This window comes from Triturus cristatus, chromosome 3_2, assembly GCF_964204655.1.
Source record: "Triturus cristatus chromosome 3_2, aTriCri1.1, whole genome shotgun sequence".
Classification (NCBI taxonomy): Eukaryota; Metazoa; Chordata; class Amphibia; order Caudata; family Salamandridae; genus Triturus; species Triturus cristatus.
In genome coordinates this window covers 943,599,286-943,624,701 of record NC_140584.1, presented here as the reverse complement: position 1 = coordinate 943,624,701, position 25,416 = coordinate 943,599,286, and the positions used below count along the sequence as shown (strand labels likewise).

The window sequence follows — 25,416 nt, the reverse complement described above, 5'->3', positions numbered from 1 at the left end:
AGGAGACAAAGACGGCTGATCAGGTAGACACAGAAAAGCCGATAAGGCCGACAAATAGCCCTTAACCGTGGCCACAGCACAATCCTGCTGAGCCAAGGAAAGAGCAAACTGAAGAACATTCGACAAGTGGGCCTTTAAAGGATCAATGGATCTCTCTCCACACCATTTAACAAACTTAGACCATCTATAGGAATAAATCGACTTTGTGGAGTGTCACCTGAAAGTTAAGATAACATCCACAACGTCCCGCGGGAGAGAGAAGGAACTCAGGTTGCCCTGTTCAATCTCCAGGCATGAAGGTGCAGGCTCTGGAGGTGGGGGTGTAGAACCTGCCCCTGTGACTCGGAGAGGAGGTCTGCCCTGAGAGGAAGACGGAGCGGAGGGTGCGATGAGAGGTGAAGATGATCTGTGTACCACACCCTTCTTGGCCAATCCGGGGCGATCAATATGACTTGGGTCCAGTCTTGGCGAATCTTCCTCAGAACCCAAGGAATCAAGGGTATGGGAGGAAACGCGTAAAGGAGTTGTGAGCTCCAATCCAATTGAAACGCGTCCCCCAGCGCTCCCTGCAACGGAAACTGGAGACTGCAGAACAACGGGCAGTGCGCGTTCTCTTGAGTGGCAAACCGGTCCAACCAAGGAGATCCCCACATCTGGAAGACGTGATAGACCACATCCGGATGAAGCCGCCACTCGTGATCGACCTACAGACTGTCCGCACGAACATTCAGCACACCGGAGACTCTGGTCCTGAACCCAGGACCAGAGTCGCAGAGCCTCTTAAGAGAGACGATACAACCCTACACCTCCCTGTTTGTTGATGTACCACATCGCTGTATTGTGGTACGTCAGGACCTGAACCGACTAACCGCGAAGGGATGGAAGGAAAGCCTTTCGTGCCAAACGTGAAGCAACCTTTCCTCTGGAGGCCAAAGACCCTTGACCTCCAGATCTCCCAGATGAGCATCCCACCCTAAAGTGGAGGCATCCGTGATCACTGTGGCCACCGGCGGAGGAGGCCGAAAGGGCTTTCCTTGAGACAGATTGCCCTCCACACTCCACCAAGTCAGCTATGCTGCAGCGTCTCTGGAGATTCTGACTGACTCCCTGAGATCTCCATTGTGCTGAAACCACTGTATGTGGAGGCACCACTGGAGTACCCTCATGTGCCAGCGTGCATGGTTGACCAACAGTATGCAGGAAGCAAACAGACCGAGCAGGCGTAGAACCTTCAGGACTGGAACAACCGCTCCATCGTGAAAAAAAGGAATCATCTCCTGAATGTCGAGAATTCTTTGTGGAGGAGGAAATGCTCGACACACAGTAGTGTCCAGTACCGCCCCTATGAACAGGTTGCGCTGAGAGGGCACCAGGTGAGATTTGGGCACATTGCTTGAAAAACCCAAGTTTAACAACAGCTGAGAAGTTACTCGCAGATGATGAAACACCATCTCTGGCGACTCCGCTTTGAGCAGCCAGTCGTCCAGATAGGGGAAAACAGGAATCCGATCTTCTGAGATGAGCTGCCACCACTGCCATCACCTTTGTGAAGAGTCGAGGTGCAGTAGTAAGACCAAACGGGAGGACCGCAAACTGGTAGTGCTGCGACCCAACCGTAAAACGGAGATACTTCCTGTGCGACTTCAGAATGGGAATGTGAAAATACACATCCTGTAAGTCTATCGACACCATCCAGTCCTCTTGCTGCAGCGCCAAAAGAACCTGAGCAAGGGTCAGCATCTTGAATTTCTCCTGCCTCAGGTAAAAATTCAAGACCCTGAGGTCCAGAATCGGACGTAAACTGCAGTCCTTTTTGGGGATCAAGAAATACCAGGAGTAGCATCCCTGACCCCTTTCCTGCTCTGGAACCACCTCTATCGCACCTTTTTGTAGTAATGCAAGGACCACCTTCTGTATAAGAAGCAAATGGTTCTCTGAACAAAAACCTTGGCAAGGAGGAGGAAATTCCCGAAAGGGAAGGGAGTACCCATTCTCTAAAAGGTTTAAAACCCAAAAGGTCTGACGTGACCGATTTCCAACCCTGTAGAAAGTGAGACAGCCGACCCCCTACAGGACCTACATGATCCAGGATGGGGGGTCTAGAGATGCTTTCCTGCAGTACCAGAGGGAGCGGGGGAGGCAGAGGAGGAGGAGAGATTGCAGGCAGAACCACGTTGGCAACCAATTGGCTCTTTTCCTCTATAAGATTTATAGAGTGGATTCTGCTGCTGCTGCTGAGGTTGACGGAAGCTGCGAAAGGAAGACCTTCCAAACCCACGATATTTCTTGTAGCCAAAACCTCTTGACTGGGTTTGCAATCCCAAGGATTTCGCCTTGGCTCTGGTATCCTTTTTTTTTTTTTTAAACTTTTTATTAACTTCGCTCATATCAATAGACATTATAGAACAGTGTTCAAATAGCATGTGATAGGTTGACAGTTTACAAAGTAATGTAGGCCCAGCATTAACCACAAGCAGGACGTTCGAAGTGAAAACCCTGATCCCAGTCCCCCCCCAGCCCATCTCCCTGTATTTCCTCCAAGGCCCCCAGATCTTTTTCCATTTTTTATTGCATCCTCTACTTTTATAGATGGTCTCCTCCGCTCTCCGGCACCAATAAAGGTCTCGCACCCACTGGTCCCACTGCGGAGGAGCTTGCGCCCCCCCCCCAGGCCCTGGCCATATTTCTTTTCGCAACACCGGCTGCCAATGCCAGACAGATCTCCTTATGTCTGGTCCAGTCAGTGGCCCCCTTAATCATTAGTAGCAACCACCTGGGTTCCCTCGGTACCAGACAGCCCACCATCACTGCCATCATATAAGTGACCTTGGTCCAGAAGGGTACTATCTCAGGGCACTCCCACAATATGTGATAGAAAGAACCATCACCCTGACATCCCCGCGCGATTGACTCCAACCCCATGTTTACAAGTGGGTGCGAGGGTAATACACAAGGTGCAGTATTTTGAGCTGCACAAACCGGAACCGAATTGCAATTTCCCGTGGGCTCTGCAGCGCGTTCTGCCAGTCGTCATCCTTCATTGCACCAATGTCGCATTCCCATATCTCCTGCAACGAGACTAAAGGTTCAGGCCTGTTATTTATAAGCTTACGATAAATAGTGGAAGTAGGCTTCTCCGGGATGGAACTGAGGAGCGGCCGATCCTCCATTGGGGAATATTATGGAATGGAGGTGCCTCCCCGAATGTATGAGCGCAGGGCATGCGTGAGGCGCAGGTAATGGTAGTGCTGGGAGTCGTGCAGGTCACATTCTTTTTTCAGGTATTCAAACGAGCGGGGGGCGTCCCCCCTCCACACGTCCCCCAGATATTCTATGCCTATAAGTTTCCAACCCCGAAAGCCATCCAGTCTAGACACGTCCGACAGCTGCTCACCAAGCCACAAGGTGGGTCCTGCCCGTCAGGTAGCCCGTCCATCCCAGAAATTTGTTTGCCTCCCTCCAGCACTGAATCACAACACCTGTGTGCGAGGGCCAGTCCGCTCGTGGTCTGCGGCCATATAACAGTGGCTCGCAATTCCCACCCGGCATCACCAACCGGTCCACCCTGTATGCTGGTTTCGACCTATCGGCATACACCCAGTCGTTGACCACCTGCAGCTGGGAGGCCCAAAATTATAGCTGCACGTCGGGGAGGGCCAGCCCCCCCATCGTACACACCTTTCGTAAGTTTACGCAACGCAATCCGGGGGTTGCCGCCATCCCAGATTAGCGTCCGCACCGCCTGTGATATCAGTTTAAAGACACCTGGCAAAATCGGATACGATGTGTTTTGCAAGATATAGAGGAGTCTAGGCAGTGCCAGCATCTTGAACATTGCGGCACGTCCCATAAGGGAGAGAGGCAGCGTCCGCCAGTGGCCCACATCCGTTGTTAGGCGCAGCAGCTGGGGCTCCAGGTTCTTGGTTTGGAACTCCACTCTGTCTCTGGTGATATACACCCCCAAATACTTGAATCCGTCAACCGCTATCACCGCAGGGCACCTGGTTGGTATCCGCGGAGGGGGACCCGAGAGCGGAGAGATAACTGACTTTATATCCCGAATAGCTACCGAAGAGTTCGAAGAGATGCAGCACCTGCGCCATCGACTGGTACGGTCTGACCATATATAACACAATGTCATCTGCATAGTGGCTGATGCGCTCTTCCCAGTCATCGTGAAGTGCCAGGCCCCAGAACGACCTGTCCCTTCTGATCCAGTGAGCCAGTGGCTCCAGGGCTAGGGCGAAAAGGAGTGGGGACAGGAGGCATCCCTGCCTCGTGCCCCGTCAGAGTGAGAAGGCTCTGGACACCGTCCCATTCACGGCTGCTCATACAAGAGGTGCACCCAGCTACAAAAATTCGGACCAAAACCCAGGCGTTGTAGGACCATGAATAGGTACGGCTATTCGATACTATCGAATGCCATTGAGGCGTCCAGCGCCATCAAGGCTGTCTGCATGTCCCCCATGCCTTCCGTCATGTATAACACACCATAAAGGCGACGCAGGTTATGTCGGGTGCTCCTGCGCGGCATGAATCCTGACTGGTCGACATGCACGAGATCCGGCAGGACTGGGAGTAGCCTGTCTGCCAGGACCTTAGCCAACACCTTCGCTTCGACGTTAATGAGCGAGATAGGTCGATATGAGGAACATTGATCGGCCGGTTTGCCTTCTTTGTGGATCACTACAATCTAGGCCTTCCTCTGATCAGGCGGTAGCGTTCCCAAGTGCCGCGCTTCTAGATACATCTGAAGGAGGGGGCCCGCAATAATGTTCGCCTGACGCATGAAAATCTCTATCGGCACCTTCCCGGACTGAAGGGAGTTGAGGGCCTCCCCCATTTCCTCTCCAGTCAAATCCGCCTCTAAATTATCTGTCTGCGCCTGAGACAGTGTGGGCAGCGCGAAATCGTGAAGTAACTCTGGGGTGTAGACCCCTTCAAGGTATGATGCAAATACCTCCGCTATGTCCATGCTAGTGGAGACTAGGGAGCCTGTCTTGTCACGCACCGCAGCCACCCAAGAGCGCTCCTTGTCTCTACGTTCAAGCCATTCCAGGAGCTTCAGGGCATTATCCCCCAGATCGTAGATTCGTGTTGCGTGGCCAGGGAGTAGGCACGCGCCTCGACCTCCGCCAGGGCCCTCAGCTCCCTCTGTTTAAGTGACAGTGTGTGGCGATAATCAATTGCGGACACAGCGTCGGTGCTACGCTCAAGTTCTTCTATCTCTTGTTCTAACTGCCTAATCTGTAGGGACTCCTCCTTCTTTTTGGCCCCAATCAAGGCCTGTGTCTGCCCTCTCAAGACGGTCTTGTACGCCTCCCAGAGTGAGATATGGGATGCAACCGACCCCGGATTCTCTTCGAATTAGAGCTGAGAGCCCTCCCGGAGTTTATCCCCAACTGTATGGGGTTCCAAGTAGTCTCCCAACTGGTCGGTGCGCGCCAGCAGGTGATCCAATCTAGAGAAGAACCCATGTCTGGCCGAGTAAAACGTGTACTGTATGTGTGAAGGATGGTGCACACGCCACAAGTCTCCCAGTCCCAAGGCCTCTATGTATCCCCGTAGCCCCTTCTCTCCCTTAAACCCCTGCCCCCCACCCGATCGATCCAGATCAGCATTAATGACTGCATTCATGTCTCCCCCCACCAGAAGAGTCCCAAAGGGAAGGTCTGCCAGAAAGGAGCCCAGCCGTGCGAAGGTCGTAGAGTTCAGGCCAGGCAGGACACAACATGAGCTCAGTACCACTGTCCGCCCCTCCCACCTACCCGCCACTGCCACCATGCATCCCGAGTCGTCAGTCCACACGCCAGAGATCACCATAGGTAGGGCCTTATGAATCAGAATACCCACGCCTCTAGATCCAGACGTAAACCCAGAGTGGGCAACCATTTTATACCCAAAGCGATCGAGTGCTTGACATTTGTTGCCTCGCAGGTGCGTCTCCTGCAGGAGAACCACATCGGGGGAGTGCCGCTTAAGGTATTGCAACACTAAAGTACGTTTAATTTTGTTGCCCAAGCCATTGACGTTCCACATTCATACTTTAACCTGCGTCCGAGTACCCATTCTGGATTAGGGACCCCCAACTCCTCGAATGAACCATGCTGCCTTGTGGCTTGCCACAACCAACCTCACATGCAAAAGAACTGACATAAAGATGAGCAAGACAGAACTTTCCCCAGAAACCAACCCGCCTCAACTCCCCCTCCCACACTTTCCCCTAACACCCCATCCCCCCAACTCCCCCCCTCCCTGCCGCCCTGCCTGGTGAACCTCCAACCACCCACCGAAAAAACTTGCAGAGTGCCTGTCGCCCCAATACCACAACTAAAACCATTCAGGAGGAAACGTGGGTCTGCAGACCTAATGAAGATGCATACAACTAGTGGCGAATCATTCACCCCCTTGCTAAACAGGGAGTGTCAGACGTCGGAACAATCGGATCCACTGCCGAATCCACCAGTTCATTCTCAGGCACTGGAGAAGATGGATCATCCTGAACCGGCTCGGCGTCTGAAGCCGGTGAATCCCTTGGCACCGGAGACTGCGCCAGGGCGCCTCTAGGCGAAGGAGATCTCTCCGGAGTCGCACAAGGTGAAGGCGAAGGAGATAGAAAGTCTTTACGGCGATGTCGAGGAGCAGGCGAAGGCGACCTTGAAGCCTTACCCTTCGCGAACGGCGCCGAGATCCATGTCTTTTTTTTTTAATATGTTTTCTCGACTTCGATGTATGCGAAGTCGATGACTTCGACTTCTCTCTCTTACGCCCTCTTCCTTCTTTCTTCGCCTTGGCCAGAAATAACGTACATTCCCATTCTCTAAGCGCTTTTGGATTCCTTTTCCTGCTACAGGAACAGTCCTCCACCTCGTAATCCGACAACAAGCACCATAAACAATTTTCATGGGGGTCAGTGATGGACATATGACTCCCACATTCCCTACAGGGCTTAAACCCAGACTTCCTTGAAGAAGACATCGCAACAGCAACAGTTAAAGCTGAAGGAACAACAAAGTAACTCTACAAAAAGCTGGAGAGTGATAGAAAACCGTAACGCGTCGATGGCGTGGAAAAAAGGGAACTGACGTCATCATGCCGACGAGTCCCTCTTATGGCTCTGGTGACGTCATGCGGAGTCGTGAGCGGAGCAGACGTCCTCGTCAACGTGGAGAGCTAGGAAAAATTTCCGCGAAATGCTGGTGCAGGGGATATTCATAAGGTGAGGAATCCACAGGCAGATGTATCCATCAGAATGGCTATCGGGCCATGTAGCCTTGTATCCATTCGCCACATAGTGTTACCACGCAATTCTTACCTGTGGGCTTCTGCTGTATAAGGCTAAATATAGTCCTCAAGCGCAAAAATTGTAAAAGTGCCGCATTTACTCACGGGAGCAGAGATTCATTAAAACTTTTTTTTATCCTTTTCCTAAACTACAGATTATTAGTATCGTATTTATCATGCCATTTGCTTAACTTGACGCCACGCATCCATGACGCTGCAGCCACGTCTTCATTATCGTTTATGATGAGGCACTCCAGTAGTGCTCTGGGGTATTTATTTGATTATATACTACTCAGTGAGTCTCTGGTCTTCAATACTCAACATACTAAAATCGTTAGGTAGCTTGAATTCGCGCTACCAGTTATGTATTACCAAGTATGCTTTTGCTGAGGCTGTCCTTGCGGATTTGGCATATTTGTACTCCTTTTCTTCACCACTTTGCAGATCCAGAGTTTGCATCGGTTTTCTTCACAGATTGTTGCATCTCTGGATAATCCATGATTGATCATGAGCTATTATTTTGATATTTCACTTTATGCTATTAAAGCATTAAGGTACAAGACCACAGTTTTTTGTTTTTTTTTTTAAGCACAGTTTTCGGTAAGACCAGTTACTTCATACAAAATTGTATATCGTCTTCTCTTTTTGCTGCGGTCAGATTCAGTAGTTCGCTCCTGGTCCATTCCCGTGTTTTAAAATAAGAATTCCAGAGCGATCCTCTTCCTTAAAGTCTGGTAAGAGACAGGAACCAGAGTTGCACAAACCCTCATATGGTTATTGCTTCACCTAAAAGATTATTTTATATTTGTTTTGCATGTGTGGTTATGGGTCTTTTCTTATTCTTTAGATAATTGTGGTTTTGGTAAGTTGCATTACAGCAGGTACCATAGCTTACCCCCTTTGAGAGTCTTCAGTGGCAACATCTCTCACAGGTGGATAAAAACTTGCGTGATTTCTTTTTCAATTTTTCTTTTGTTTTTAAGTGGTCAAGGTTTCCACTTTCTGGGCAAACTAACCTTATCTCTTTATCAAGTTACAATATATATCAATTGTCTCTGGTTATTGGCCTAGACTAATATTCTATATTTTCAGGTGCTCTACAGTGTTAATAGTGGCTTTCCTGATTAAGGCGCATGCAGGGACAAAACGCATGTAGATCTCATGAAGACACATTAATAACTTAAGCCACAGCTTCTGTTCTACAAAAATCATGTTTTTATGACATTATTAGAATGGTTGGAATGTATTGTTATTTTGAAACCGAACTGAATTTGATCATATAAAAAAAATAACATACAAGCAGACATGATAATTATTGATCATTACTTTTGTATTGTTGTATGAATGCGTGGCTGTATGCAGATTTGATTGTTCATTTTATGTAGTATTGTGGCTACATTTTTGTATTTTGTGTATTAGGGTTTTTAAAGATGTTAGGTATATAATAAATTATACAGATTTTTTACTCGTTGATCTGCTGGCCCATTTATATAGTATAATAATCATGTACTTTATGTTTATATTTCATCTATACTTTAACGCCGATGGCGCCCGATGGGGTAATCTTTGTTGACCTTCTGACATTGACCTTCTTTTCCACGGTTTTCCTCGCTACTACCCACCAACGGTGCACCTCATCTCTTCATAGCCCTGGTGTCATTCATTTAATTTTTTTTCAAGTGCTACTCCTGCCAGTATAGGGTGTCTGATATCGCTCTCTCTCCCACTCCTCACCCTCTCCCCCTCCCTCCAAAGACAATGATTCATACAAAAATCAGAGTATAGATATGAGGGCTACAGGATGTATGAGCTGCATTTCATCATCCTGGTAGGCATTGAATGTCAAGAATGCTTGGCCTGGAGTAACAGAGACAGCCAGAATTTAAAATGTAATGGAGTGGTTGGGGTTGCCTGCCCTAATGAAAAAATATTACTACAGAAAGGCACTGTGCTATATTGGAGCAAGTAATAAAAGGATCTCTATGACAAAATCATCAACCCACTGGGATAGGTACATGACATACAAATCTATGATCTTCATGTTAAACGCGGAGCTTGGCAGCAGGCAGATTTACCCTCTTGTGATGAGTCAAAACTTCCACTAGACAAAAATTGCAGGCCAGGAGAAGTACTCTGCAGCATGTTCCTCCAACCTCATATGATATTTTAAAGTGAAGTACCACTGAGCATATGCCCAGTGCAGCGGCACTGGTCGTACAACTCTAAAGCTGGCAGTGGATCATTCTATTATTATTATTATTATTTAATTCTCTTATCTAGACATTCATAGACACCCCTGAGTAGGAGTCATGGAACCCCAAGGTTCCAGGGACAACTGGTTAAGACTCACTGATCTAATGAATAAAAATGAATATGAAGGAAAGATGTGCAATCTTGAAATGTGCCCGAGGACCTAAGAGTTTAAGAACAGTGGTGTTCGTACAGCTCTGAATTTGGATTTAGGGTTACCCATAACATACTGTGATTCAGAAGGCATTTTGAAAAATGTTTTCTTTCCTGAACACAGACTTACATTTGGAATAATAAAAAAAAATGGAGAGAAATTCAGAACATAACCACTAACGTTTTAATATTCTGTGTTCCCATACTTCCAGACTTGTGTAGTTGGTTTTTACTCACAGGAAAGAGCTCAAAATGAAAAATGGAGATATCCAGATCTTTCCATAGAATTTCAAACTTTCTGGGGATATGGAAAGCAGTAAATTTGTCCCCATGATCAGACAACACTCACCAAACCCCCTAACTCCAAACATTTCAGAAAACTAGACACCAGGGGAATCCAGGTGATGTGGCTTACATGGATCCCACAACTTTTTCTTACCCCAAATGACCTGAAAATATCAGATGTTGGCTAAAACAATAGATTTTCCTTATTTTTGTGAGGGGAAGTTCCAAAAGTTACAAGGATTAACAAAAGGCCCTACATCCCAGCATTCCCACATTTCTTATGCTAAAAACAGCACCCTACTTCTGTGGGTGGGTCCATTGCCGTGCAAGAGGAACCGCTCAAAACGTGGATGTGTCAAGTTAGAGTAGTGATTATGTGGTATTCACATGGTTACAGTTTTGGTCTATTCCTATGACTTGAATTAGGTCCATCCACACATTTGGTTGGGGGGGGGGGGGGGGGGGTAGTGAGGGTTGGGGGGTGCCTTGGTATTTTTATCAGTTTAAGTGTGGGAATACATGGTGGTTAGACTTCAACCACTGGAAATGCCGGCGATTTTGTTCACCTATAAGGGAAAAGAATGCTTTTTGGCTCATACTTTGATCTTTTCAGGACATTCTGGGTAAGGAAATATACTAGGTTCCACACAAGCCTAGCCTACACTGGATATCCCTGGGTTCCAGAAATGCCAGCTGTTGGTAGGGTTTCCTGGGTGCCAGCGACCCAACAGCCTGAATACTGCAACCATTCCACGCAAGCCTAGAGTACACTGGATATCCCTGGGTTTCAGAAATGCACGCCATTGGTAAGGTTTCCTGGGTGCCAGCGACCCAACAGCCTGAATACTGCAACCATTCCTTACGGCAAATTAGAGGAAATTGGGATTACTCCCGCTTAGTTTTGAAATACAATCAGGCAGAGAGGGGGTAAATCTCCCATGGCAGAAATACGGCCTGGTGCCCTTTTAAGGATGGGGCCCGATGTCAAGCAATTCTCGATGTCTAGTGGACGTTTTACTCTCTGGAATGAGTAGACTGGGTGCAAAGCCCCTAAATTACACCATTACTAGGGTAGCGATAAAACAGCTGGAGACTTCGATGGGAGGAGCAATTGCCAACGTCGGGTGAATCTTTCCGCCTAGATTGCCATCCTTTGATGATCCCCCAAGCAAGAATCCAATCCGGTGCAGATCTATCAGAAAATGGAGCAGCTCTTCTTCTCAATTGTACATCTCTCATGGTGATCTGGAAGCTAAGCTGTGCCCCCTGCTCTACAGCTCATTCTCCATTCACTTTTTAGAATCATTCACACAAAAAAAGTCTTATTCTTCGGGGGAAGCTCTTGCCTGGCTTTCTGAGTTGGGAGCTCTAAAAAGTAATCGCTCCGGTGCCCTTACTGAGAGGACGTTATGTTCACAGTCCCTGCAGCAGCACTGTGAGGGTAGGTTAGAACACATGCACATTACGTTGTCTGCACAAAAAGGTGTTTTTTGTTTTTTAGGCAGTAGTTTCGGTGTAAAGCTTTCGGTTTTGGCTCAATAAAATCTTAAAAAAATTAAAATAAAAAAAAAAAAGCTTCTGGGAGGTAATCTCCTCTCTTTGTCAGGGTGCATTTTCACGCAGAAAATCCCTTCCTCGTGGAAAACAATAATCCAGCATGAAACATCTTGTGCCTACTTCCATTTCTAAATATGGTTAGAAGGTAATGAACAGAGCAGGCCATTCCCAGCATTCACACTGAATGCACTGAATTAACTTGAAAATAATTCAAACCACATATGTGATAGACAAATTGTGTGCACCAACGCAAGGGGAGCTCTAATCATATAACGTTATGTTACTATTTGAGTGTAACGTTTGCATGAATAACAATATTTTTTTTTTAACGAAATACTGTTTTGGTTATTTATAGCCCCCTCTTTCCCAAACTACAGAATCAGTTCTTGGATTCTGTTATGCAATTATTGTTAGACTGAGAAAGGGGGCAGAGATATATCAGTCTGGGTGAGTCTGAGTGTGAACTGGGCCACTACTGAACAGATGTAGTAGTATGTATTCCTGTACCCTAAAAAAAAAAACCTGTAATGAGATTTTTAATATTAGACCATGCTTCATGTGAGCAGCTCTGATCACTGGATATTTCAAGTTACAAAAACATGTGGGAAGCCTGAACAGCGATTTAATACTTGTAATTGGACAGTATACAACTTCCTTGAAGCAAGGGAGTGGTGTAAAACATCTAATACCTGGAATGCAATAATTACCATACTTATTATTAAGTACAGAAAGTAGCTGTCCAAACGTTTCTAGCTATTCAAATTTATTTTAAACAATATTAAAAACGAACACGTTTCATTTTAAAATAAATCTAATGAATGTACCCAACAACTAGCTTCTTGGCTATGTGATGACCTGCCGATATCAGTTTCTCTGCAGCGCTAAAAAACGTGGGGCTAGCGTTAAATTGGATATGTGCACAAACTCAAAAACCTGGCTGCATGAAAAAAAACTAGAAGAGCATTCTGAAAAAAGTAAATACTCTTAGGTATGTAAATGAGGTAAAATATGCAAATGGATTACCTCACTAGTGTTTACAGCCATTGTTGAGAACTTGATCAGTGTTTTCCCTGTACAGAACATCATTATAAAGCCTGACAGAGGCCCTTATAAAGACAGTTTTTAATTACTTAAGAGGCTGAGACCCAGAAAAACCTGCCCCACTTAAAGACCAGAGAGCAAGTCAAGTAGAAATTAACAAGCTAATTACCTTCATTAACGCTCATTCCGGTAGAGACTATCTAGGAGCATATGTCTCACCTTTTGAATATTCTCCAAGTGTCAGACTGAATCCAGAACCTCTCAGCAGTACCTCTGCAAGCCGGTAGGTGGCGCAGTGGAGCTCCACAATTACACAATTGTGTAATGCCTACATAGGCGCCACTCCTGGATACAGACATCAGCTGCTTTTGAGACTGTCCAAGATGCAGAGCACCAAAAGCAAACTGATGTGACCAGTATGCAGATTCCTAGACTTAGGATCTTAATAATGGATAGAAGCCAACCACAGAATTGAGAGGGTCGTTGAGAAATCTGCAGCTAGATAGTGTCTCCATCAGAAAGAGCATTAAAGCAGTACCTATTTGGAGGTGGATCTGTGATGTCTTCAAACCAAAAAGGCCTTCAGGACCAAGCGGGCAATATACCCCTCTCAAAGAACCCGACTGTCAAGACAGTAGTGCTTTGTGAACGTATGGAGGGATGCCTACATAGCCGCCTGGCACATGTCTGGAATGTTTGGCAGAGGAGGTCTGGGGTGTGGGTGGCCAGTTAACCTTGGCATTGGGTTGGTGGGCACCATGGCTGCAGAACTGTTGGGCACCATGCTGTGGTTGGACTGGCTGGCGATATGCGAGACCTAGTCCAAAGCCACAGTAGATTTGATGTTTATGGCATGGTTCGGCAGATAAACCTAAGGAGCGAGCCGTGGCCCGCTCTCCTTGAACAGCTCGAGAGCAAAGACAGTCTAATCCACAAACAGGCGAGTCCCATAGAACAGCATGTCCACAGGTGACGACTAGATGTCACAAAAAAAACAGTGGACTGCAGCCAAAAGTGGCAGTGAACGGCAAAACTTGTGCCATAGGCCCACCTGATGAAATCGGTGGTGTTCAAGCCACAATGAATTAGGAACGTGGCTGCGTCCTGACTTAAGTCACCGAGTCCCAAATGGCATAGGAGTAGTGGCCCAAAAAACAGTTGGCAGTGACAGACTTAAGAGTCAAGCTGGTATACAAAAAGACTCTTTAGCCAAAGGTTTTGACAGGTTTGACTATAGGGGAGCAGTTGGGAATGTGTTGGGGTTAGTCTTGCTCACGGACGCCTGCACCACCAAGCTTTCAGGTGAGGGATGCTAGGATAAAAATGAAAGGTTGCCTGGGGCACTGCAATGGCGTTGCGTCTGGTTGTTGACGGGGAGCCAGAGGAAGGTTTGGCCCATGCCCGAGGAAGTTATCAGTCAGGGCCTCGCTAAAAGAAAAGAGGGGCTCAGTGGGTGTTTTCCCTTGCAGAAGCACCTCCACGAAACACCTCCACAACAATGTTGGTCTTGATCACAAAGGTGGGAGAGTTGCAGGTCAAGCACTTCCGCTGCCCTACAAATGACCATGGCATAGGAGGCACTCTCTCCAGTGGTAGGACACGGTGGCAAGTAGAGACCCATTTCAGGGGAGGTATCAAGACCACTAGCATCCTGGAGGTCATACCGGTTTTGTTCGGTGTATCACAGACCAATCCATCCCTCAATTCATGATCATTGTACAAATCTGAGCAATCCAAAGATTGTAGGGTGTTCGGTCTGGTTGATGGCGGTAGATCAAGTGGAGGAAGTGGAGGCTCGACAGAGGCAGGATACGGCCTCTTTCAAGTTTGACTCTGCTCCGACCTGGAGCCAGAAAGTATGATAGGTACTTTGTCTCAGACAGTTCAACTGGAGCCAAGGAAGAACCTGCCAGCGATACTCCAGATGAAGGCTTCTCGGCTCCTCGGGATCCAAATACACGCTAGATAGAGTTAGCAAGGATCTGAAGAGCCGGAAAATGACTGCGTGGGACGAGTCGACCTGTTGTGGAGTGGCAGATGTCCCTGAAAACTCTGGTTGGGCCGGAATAAGCTGTGGGATCGACTTCAAAGTCAGGCTACTCTGTGAATGAGACTGAGAGCCAATGGTGCCGCCTTGCTCCTGCTCAGGCAAACACGAGAGGTGGCAAAGTCCTGCTTCAAGTTCTTGTGTTTCTTTTTGGACTTAGCGGATAATTTCAAGCATGACAAAAACCAGTCTCTATAGAGGCTTTCATGACTCCTGGTGTGAGAACGGGACCGAATTTTGGACCATGACTAGCACGTTCTTAGCAAGGAGTCTTCTTATGTTTGGAGATATAAAGTTTTGCTTTGCGATCCCGGGTGACCTTCGTGTTCGACACACAGTCACCGTAGGTCTTGGAGTCGTGACTTGAGCCCAGACAACTCAGGCACACCTACTGGGATGGGTCAAAGACGTTTGTTTGTGCACTCATTACAGGGCTTAAATGTGTTGGTTTTAAGGTGCAACATCCTTTGTACACTGAAGAAAATTTGGAAAATAGCGAGGTAAGTGTCTCTGAGAGATGAGAGAGCAGTCCGGATCCGTGCCTGGTGGTGGGGAAAGAAAGGAACTGACAGTGCTCTGGGAGGCCTCCAACATAAGCTCCTCAGATCTTTTCCGGAGCGAAAAGGCGTCAGTGCAGAGGTACTGCTGAAAAGTTTCAGGGTACAGTCTGATGCTTGGGGAATATTCAAAAGGTGATGAATCTGCGGCTAGCAGTGTTTCAGAAAGAAAAAGGATGGGACTTAACACTTACTGGATATTGAAGTAAGAATACCTGTAAATAGAGGAAGAAAGAAGGGAAGTAGGGAGCAATGAAAAGCAAAAGGAATTAGGAAACACCACACAGGAAAGAGTGGAAGCGTGCAGCAAGGAGAGGACACAGGAGGAGAAAGTGGAAAGGGTGGGCACCAGCATTGAGAAGCCCATGGAGGCCTACAGCAGTGAAACAGTTCCTTATGCATTGCAAACATTCCAATAGCATTAGAGAGAGTTATCAGTACTTCACTGGACTGAGCCAAGCCATTTTTGACAGTCTCATGCCCATGGCTGAAAGGCTGGTCGGAAAAAGCACAAACGTTTGAATGAGGTGGACCCAAAGCCTACTTACTGTAAGTGTATTAGAAACATTAGATGTTTGTCAGCTGCGCTGACAAAAGTCAGACCTAAAAAGTGGAACGCTGAATGTAAGGAGGTTAAGATTACAAGTCATCCAATCAAACGGATGGTTGTGAAGTTATGGATCATGGGAATTTTCAAACGTAAGATAAGAAAGGAAAGCTATAGCATGAGCAAGCAAATGGTCGTAAAAGCCAATCAATGATAAAATATTCTGGCTGACCTCGATTTGGCGGGGGATTGGGTACATCACAGACAGACAGGCGGACACAGTCACTGCAGCCGAACTGGTTTTAAAAGAGGCATCTCTGTCCTTCTGCATCTATTACGGTGGGAATGCCTATTATCTGTTGTCAATGCAAGAACGTGCTTTACCAGGGAAGCAATTAAATATCCATCCTTTTAGCATCAATTGGTGGTCACGTGTGCTTTTTACAGCATTTCTTTACCCAGCAAATACTCTGACAAATCTTGATATGAACTATTTGTACACTACTAGGCAGTAAAATCCTTTAAAACTTGATCTCTCCAAGGACAACAGCGCAATTACAGTCACATATGCAAGCTACCAAAACCAACAGCCCCACCAAAAAAGCTTATTTCAAACAACAGCTCTGCTTTCTTTATATGGGATACTTTAATATGTAACAATGTTCAATCCTGTAAGTAAGTGTTCCCGCCTTCTGTGGAGGGGATAAATAAAACTTCTTACACAACAGTTATACAGTCCACACTGAAGGTACTTTGGGCCACTGTCTAAGATTGTAAAAATGATTAACTGCACTACATAGTGGCTATGTTTAAAGAATACAGGCTGAAAAGGTTTGAGTTTTATTATTGTGGCATAATAAAAATATGAAGGGTTTAAAGTACATAGATGCATATCATCAAGCAAGCACAATATCTAAAGATCTCTAATAAAAAATAAATGCATAACATCGACATTACCTCTGCAACCTTTGGAGGCACGCCATCACCCAGCACTTCTCTGATGAAGCACTGCTGGCTCATGTAAAACGACAGTCCACAAGTTCTTTTAAAGGCATCTCTCAGCCGTTTCAGCTCCACATCGGTAACTGTAAAAAAAATAAAAAAATTACTAAAACCAGAGTAAACCGTTTTTGCTACTAATAAAGGTGATACTTTAATATTAACTTTTTTCCTGTGTTGCACCAGTAATCGCTACAAGTCATTTAAAAGCGCTAATAAGGGTGCTGATCCAAAATGCTTATGGAAACTAGCTTTAGCAAAAACCAAGAAGTCTGGCGTGGGTTGTCAGCCTACTGGTTTTGCTAAAGTTTTTTTTTATTTTATAAACCCTTATTACAAAAACATTTTAAAAAAATCTATAGGTGCATGCACAGACTTTACCACAAACAGCTGGCTGTCTTCGAATGCTTTTGTAATAAAATCTTACAAAAACATTTGAGGATGGCCACCCAACGCATACGAGTGTACAGGCTGATATCTTTGAAGGTTTTTATCAAACATTAAAAGTTACCCTTTCTGGAATGCACAGGAACGCATGGGTGGTCATCTTGGAATGGGTTGAAAGTTCCAAGGTCAAAGATGACTGCCCGTGACTGCTTGTGCACATTTGCAAATGCATGGGCAGCCATCAATGAATGGGACTAAAACTCATTAAAAAAAGTGTATGTGGCTAGCGGTATGTACACGGGATGCAAAATACTGTAGGTGGTGATGAGGGCATGGTAGCAGTGTAGAGGGACCTTTACAAAATTGAAAAAGTAAACAACAAAAGTGAAATACAGAATTAGAAAAATCACATACATGCTGGCCCACAGGTCCCTGGTATTGAAGGGAACTCCGTTGTCTGTAGGTGACGACTTTCTGCTTCTGCAGAATGCAGTCTCACACTTAGAAAGGAAAAAAACTACTGAAATGAGCTGGCCCATTCTGTAAGCTGTAGTGGGCTGAAGCAAAATGTGAAGCACACTCAAGAAGATCAATGGATGAAGAGAGCCAACTGAACGTCTTTATAAGTATGTAACGTACCCTAGCGCCGAGATGCCTTTGGGTAGCTGTTCGCGCTTTACAAATACTGGATTTAATTTTACATATATATTTTTTAAATGAAAAGGTCTTGGCTCATGCCAGACCTAAAAAAAGACGCGATTTGTAGCTAATAATAGGGACCAATACATGCATCCCTCCTTCAAATCTAATCTGTCGCTATCATGTAAGATACATGTATATTATTAGCGCCACATAAAAACCTTAGTGACTCTTGAATATTGGCCCATAAAGTATAAAGATTGCTAAAAGATCAGAAACACCAAGATCAAGAAGGCAAGATTGTGACATATGTCTATAAGTAATATATCTGCATGCAAACCTAGCAAGCCACCTTGACTCAATTTGGCAACCTGCTAACCTTGTGTGCAGTTGGACTAGTTAAACACAATTGTAAAAATCAAAAACAGAAACCAACAACTGAAACAACTGAGTAACATTAGCCCATTAACAGGTCTTCAAATACATACATTCTTCCTGAGATCATCACTTGTGCCTCTTAACAGTCTCCTCATGAAGGAATGAGTTGAAGACCCAGACAGGTTACCTCTAATCAACTTTATTAAAAAACTGGTGAACTGTAACCAAGCTTACCTACCTCACTATAATTAAGTGGGGAAGGTTATTCTTACTTAGCAGAACAAGAGAGCATGACGGGTCTTGAGTAAGCACCAAATACCATACTTAAAAAAAATCCTTCAGCAGCTTTAAATTTCAACATTTTATTGCGTGTTGAGTTTGAGTGGTTTAGAGGTCAACAACAGCGAAATCTTATTTAGTACACTGGGTCACTGCAATTAAATGGGCTGCCCGGAGGCTGTTAAGCTTGATAAGAACTCTGGGGGCAGTCCTCAGCACAAATAGGAATAAAAAAAAAACGTTTAATCTTGACTTCAAATCAATGAATACAAAGGTGTATAGCCACAATTTTATGAAACTGGATATCTGTCAGCTCATGCATCCCCAAATTTTTGCAAAAACATTTGAATTAATTCCCAGGAAGTTCAATCAAGTTAGATCTAATAATTAAAATCCAGCCCTGCCTGGAATAAAATATACCATACAAAACTTTGACACATTTTAGGTCCATTCTAAAATCTGTAAAATACAGGGAGATTATTTTCTCATGAGGTTTTGCCAAGGGAAGACACTCGCATCTGATCTACAGGTAGAGTGTGTGTGGTCTGTGGCCACTATGGTATACAGACTGCATAAGTCAACCAGGTCTGGATTACAAAGTCATCCCACAATTTATATTCACTGTACAGGCAAGCACACCTGTTTTTTCTCATTAGCAATGAGTACCCTAATGAGTCCACCTTTAGGAGTGTGAGGTGGAAATGTAACATTGAAACACACAAAAGGTAATGGGAGGAATGCTTATAGTTTGTCTAACCACTGGCAATGGTTCAGGGTAGCATCCCAACCCATTGTTCTTTTTTGCTCACCAAGCCACCTCAGTTTAGACACAGCGATATGCAAACCAGTCTTGACCCAGCTCCTAATGGAAACAGTCTAGCCTAAACTGCCAGACCAGGTCCTCCCTGAACCGAAACACAGGCAACCCAGGACCACCTTCACACTAGTTATGGTCTCATCAGCTGGGTACAGCTTGGTTCCAGGGACACAGTGAGCATGGGACCCATGTCTGGGCATACTCGCACCACTTAAGGCAGTACATCAAACACACAAAAGGTGATGGGAGGAATGTTTGCAATTTGTCTATCCACTGGCAATAGCTCAGGGTAGCATCCCATCACTCTTTTGTTCACCATGCCACCTCAGTTTAGAACCAGCCATATGCCCAGACTTAGGTCTCATGTTCACTGTGTGAGGACATAAGCAATCTCCCGATAGAAAAAAAACCTTCACACTCATGTTAACTGGGGTGGCCTGCTAAGTTCCACCAATAAAAAGAAGCACAAGACATGAGGCAGCTCAAAGCTCATATGGTTAGACCGCTTGACCTTTTACTGTTGTTGAAGTACTTCACAAACAGTAGCATTGTCGCCCTGAAATGAGTTATCCCCGGACTGTGACTTAAGACGAGTCACACTGGACATCTACAATTATAGAGAGCATGACAGGCACACTCAAAAAGGGTTCGAAAATAAAGTCAATACATTTAAACACCAAGACGCCAAAAGCAAGAAGGTGGCATGCAAAACTAATGAGGTCACCTTAAGTCAACTGGGCAATTTGCTAAGTGTATTTGCATATGCGTAAACTAAGAAAAAACACAAATGTCAATGTCAAAAGCAGAAAACAACATCAACAATTGAGTCAGATCTAAAACATAAATATCCCTTCGAAGACCTATATACTTACAGAGCCCATCCTGTGTCTATAATCAATCTCTAAATGACCAGATCAATTAAAGATTCGGTCAAGTTAACTCTAACAAGCTAAGAGAAAAGGCTACTTTTTAACTATAAATAAGCTCACCTGCACCCAACACTTTAGAAAGTGGAGAAAGTTAAGTTGCAGCAAAAGAGGTTGAATGTTCTTGATCATGCACCAAACAACAACAATGTTACACTTCCTTTAACAGATGTTTTTTGTTTCAAGGGTTTTAGATAAACAGAGGCACGTGTGAGGTGCACACAGCTATAACTAATTAAGTAGACATAAATGAGGTTTAACTCAAACAACGCTTTGTAAAAAGGCATTATCACCTTGAATGTTTTCATTGTCAACTATATTCACATTGTATCGGAATACTCACCCTGAAGACAGGTAAGCACATGCCGTATATAACAGAAGAAAATGTATTCCCCATCAATTCTCAGATTGACTCATTCGATTTTTATATATTTATTTGAGAAGGTCCTTCTTCCCTTTTTTACTGCCTCCATTTACAGACAAGTAAACCTCAAGGTAAGTCTTGTACTAGGCTGAACTCTTCTCAGAGGTCAGCAAAAAAGATTACGTTCAATTGTATAGGTACCTGCAACTCAGGCATTGCTCTACTCCCTCAAGGTTCAAGATAAAATACATGACTTCCAACCCCTAGAGACAAAACGAAATCATCTCAGATGTACAGAGGGAAGAAAATATACAGGGTCAAATTATACACACACACCTGACATGTCACACTCTGAGACAAGCGTGTAAAGCAGACCTAGTCCTGCTACAAGATGAAGACTGACAGCACGCCCTTCACGGCCCAAAGAGAAAGCAATTTCAGCCAAACTTAGTCTTGAGAAATTGCACTTTCGGTTTCAAAATGTATTTTACTAAATAAAGGCTGTGGTGGATAACAATAGATATGAGAAGGCATTCAGTAATTGGTGAAACGGCATAGTGAACAGGACTGGATACCGCCAGAGGCCCCGAACATTTAAAAATGGAAAACAGTCACCTGCTACGGCAGTGTATGCAGCTGATAATTTAAACATCTACGCGATGCCTCAAACACCGAAAAGAATTTGGGGCTAGACACAATATAGAGTTTTCGACTAGAAGAAGGTGTTCACTGTGAAGGGTCATGAGCAAAACATGTACATACATGAAGACTCATGTGTACAAGGAATTATATGCTAGGTACAAGAAATTATATGCTAGTGATATGGAAGAGTATTATAGTAGTATGATACTCAAATTCCAAGTTATCTGTTATATGCTATTAAAACCAATCAAAAGCCTTTATACTTTTTTATTTTTATTTTAGCTCTAGTTTATAGTCTTTTTGTTTTCACATTGAGTAACTATTTAGTTTTTTCCATGCAGGCCTCCATCACGTTGTGGTAGATATGTTAAAGTGTACCGCTTCACCTCAGCCAGAGACTTAAACAACAACAGTTGATCAGACAAACAGTAAAGCTGAAAGGACTGAAATACCCTGCCAATGTGCCTACCACAAGTCATGATGGGCTAGCGAAAGAACAAACAAAAGAACCGTCGAAAGTCTGGCCTGTAATGGGTAAGTGTTTGGGCCTCACACCAGGCAACAAATTTGTCCCAACTTCTAGCTCAGTTAGACTCTGTGGAAGGACAGCTGACAGAAAGCATGACAACAACCATGTTGGCCAGCAAGCCCAAAGCATACCCTTGCCGTCACTCAGTGTCCATGCATTAAAGTGTGAGTTGTGGAGACTTGAATACAGGACCCTGCCTGGTTGTGGAGGCAGGAGGTCCTGCTAAATTAGTAGCCTGAGGGAAGGAAAAATGTTCAGGTTCAGATACTCAGAGTATCCCAACCTCCTGGCCCAGGCTCGGATGATTAAGATGACTTACACCCAGTCTGTCCCAATCTTCTTGAGAACTCTGGGCAGGAGTGGTATGAGTGGAAAGGCTTATAGATGGCCTGAGCACCACTCAAGACAAAAAGCGCCCCAAGCGAGACCCACCTTGGAAACTCCAATGTGCAACACTGCAGACATTGCACATTCTTGGTGGTGATTAACAGATCTAACAACGGCTTTCGCGACCGCTGAAAGAGACTTGCACCGCCTCCAGATTGTGATGCCACTCATGAGCCGGTTGGGATCTTCAACTGAGTTTGTCTGCCCTGGTGCCAAGAGATCACACCAGGTGTTGAACCACCAGGGATATGCCCTGATGCTCCAGTCATGTCCAGAGATACAGGGTCTCTTGACAGAGGATCAACAAACCCACCCTGCCCTGTTTGCTGCAGTACCACATGGCGGTGGTGTTGTCCGTGAACACCTATACTGGCCTTCCCTTGACGGAGGATAGAAAGGCTTTCAATGCCAGCTGGATCTTTCGGAGCTCAAGAAGGTTGATGTGGAGTCCTGATTCCGCACAAGCAGAAGGCCATGAGGCCCAGCAACCTCAGGGTCAGTCTCACCAAACTCCAGGGTGGATGCTGAAACATCATTATCATAGCCTGAATATCCTGTGCTCACCGGTCGGGAGGAAAAACCAGAAACTGCACCGTGCCCAGAACAGCTCCAATGGCGCATTTGAGAGGGAATCCGGTATGACTTTGGCATGTTGATAGTGAACCCGAGCAAGTGCAGGAGGTCCACTGTAGTCAGGAGGTGGGAGACAACAGTTTGGTGCGAGCACGCCTTTAACAGCCAGTCATTCCGATACAGGAAGACTGGCACCCCGATCCATACAAATGAGCTGCAACCACCGCTATCACCTTGGTGAACACCTGAGGGGCCCTGGTAAGGCCAAAAGGAAGCACAGCAAACTGAAAGCACTCATGGCCCACTGTGAACTGAAAGTAACACCTGTGGGCAGGCAGGACGGCAATGTGAAAGTATGCATCCTGCACATCCAACGAAACCATCCAGTATCCCTGACCCAGCGAAGCAAGTGTGAGCATTTTGAATTTCTCTTTCTTGAGGAAGAAATTCAGGGGGTGCAGGTTTAGAATAGGACGAAGGCCTCCGTCCTTCCTGGGCATCAGAAACTAGCGAGAATAACAACCACAACCTACTTCTTGTGTTGTCGCCCTTTCTATGGCTTCCTGGGTCGAGAAAGGCGTCACTTTCTGGCAGAGCAAGGAGAGACGGTCCTGCGTCAGCCTGTCGCTAATGGGTGAAGGTGGTAGTCATGCAAGGGAGGTAGATGCCCCTTTGGACAATGTGAAGAACCCAGCATTCTGATGTTATAGACCTCCAGCTGGGCAGGTGGTGACGTATCCTTCCACCCACTGGGTGCCCACGTTGATAAGAGGGCAAACTAAAGACGTTCGGAGGCTGCGGCTGCTATGTCAGTGGTGGACTGGCCCAACCTCGGACTGCCCAACTAGCGGGGTCTGTGGGTACTACATTCGCAGTCAGAGGCTGGGAAGCGTGCACACTATGGTGACTGGGCCGGTAAAGACGCAGCTGGAAGCCCCTTTCCGAGGCCATGAAAGGAGGACTGGTGTTGGCAAGGGGGTATTGGAAAATCCAAGGACCTAGTGCACCTCTACTATCCTGGAGGTTCTCCAGCGCTGAGTACGCCTCATCTCCGGAGATACAGGAGCATCAAAAGGCATGTCTATTAGCGACGCTTGGACAGCCCCAGAAAAGGTAGATCTCAGCCAGGCATGGTGTCGTAAGGCCCCCGAAGAAGAAAGAGCTCTGCCCAGAAAATCAGTTGTGTCCAGCCAACATCGAATCGTGAACTTCTCTCCCATCAGACATAGTTTGGGAAAGTATGCCTTGGGCCACCCTCTGGGAACATGGGCAGCACCTGTGCAACCGAATCCCACAGGGCATGGGCGTAATGGCCCAAAAGGCAGGCAGTGTTCACGGACCACCAGGCCGATGGAAAAAACATTTTCTTTTCTAAGGTGTTAAGCCTCTTGGATTCCCTATCCAGTGGGGTGGTAGGGAATCAGCCAGGCTTTGCAGGGAAGGTGTTTGTTTGGACCACCAAGCTCTCGGGGGTAAGGTGTTGCTTGAGGAAGTTGGAGTCCCCTGGGGCGGGGTGATGGCGGCGGGCAATCGTCCAGTTCAGAGGAGACCCTGTGCAGGGTTTGGACCAAGTCCCCAGCAGGACGTCCATGAAGGCTAAATTAAATAGGAGTAGCGGCTCTGAGAGGGTCACTCCAGCCGGAAGCATCTCCGTCAAGACGTTAGTCTTGACTGCCCTGAGGGTAGACTAAGGTCTAGGACCTCGGCTGCCCTTCTCACTGCCATAGCAAAAGAAGCACACTCCTCCGTAGCCACAGCAGGGGGAGGGGAGAGCATGCCAGTATCTGGAGAGTTGTCCAGTCCACTGGCATCCACCAGTTCCTCACGCCTGTCCATGTTGGGTCTAGGGACTGGTATTCTTCAGGGTCCAGTGCCCCCACTCAATCCTCTCTGAGTCCCAACCCATAAGACTTTTGCTCGGGCTCCAGCCTGGAAGGCATGGCTCCAGTTGGCGCAAGAGAGGGCATTGGACGATGCCCCTCTGGCTCAGAGTTGAAGATGAGAATGGGGTGGGCTGTGCTGGAGGGTGCCAGCAGCGGGACCAGCACCAGGGAAGTGTGAGGTGGTACGACCGGCACAGGTCCGGATCCATCCATGGATCCAAAGAGTCCAACTGGAGTTGGGGCGTAACTGTCAGCAGAGAACCAGTGGAGGCCCCTCCTGAATCCACATGGCCTGATGGCGCACCAGCGGGAATGGGCCAGCAACATAGGAGTTGCACGGCCTCATACAACTCACAAAGTTGGTTTTGGGTCACTCCAGCTCCCGGAAACTAGAGGAGGCACAAGCAGATACAGGTGCAACCACGGAGCCAGACCTCGAATGATGACGCTCCCTCATCTCGTCGGATGACTTCGACGGAAGGGGCCAAGTCTAAGTCCTCTTGACTGCTTACTCTTCTTGCGCTTGTGGGACTTACCCAAAGACGACTTGCAGTGCAACGAGGACCTTGTGCTTCGCAACTGATACCGGGACCATCCTCTCGACCGGAATTAAGACAGTTGCAGTGTCTCACAGGAAGGAGCTTGGGACGCATGGTGCTGCAGTCAACACAGGTGGTAGCGTCATCTTCGATGCACCAGAGGCAATCGCCGCAGGACTTAAAGCAAGACTGCATAGTGAACATCCTGCCACACCAGGAAAAAATCTCAAAAAACTTCAAAAAAAAGTACAAAAAAAAATGTCAGTCAAAAATTGACTGAGTGTAACTCTCTCCGGAGCTAAGCTGACTGGCGCGGAAAGGGAAGAACTGAGGTCAGCGCGTTGATGTGTCGC

At 46.3% G+C, this 25,416-nt stretch overlaps 1 protein-coding gene across 2 annotated transcripts in view; it reads right to left on the bottom strand.

Moving 5' to 3' along the window:
* The window catches only part of USP32 (ubiquitin specific peptidase 32), a 1,392,279-nt gene that overhangs the window by 1,247,687 nt on the left and 119,176 nt on the right, over positions 1-25,416 (bottom strand). For both annotated transcript variants that reach the window (XM_085649438.1, XM_085649439.1), the window contains exon 2: positions 16,679-16,806. In XM_085649438.1, coding sequence (XP_085505564.1) covers positions 16,679-16,806 — 128 coding nt within the window. The remainder of the gene's footprint in view (positions 1-16,678; positions 16,807-25,416) is intronic.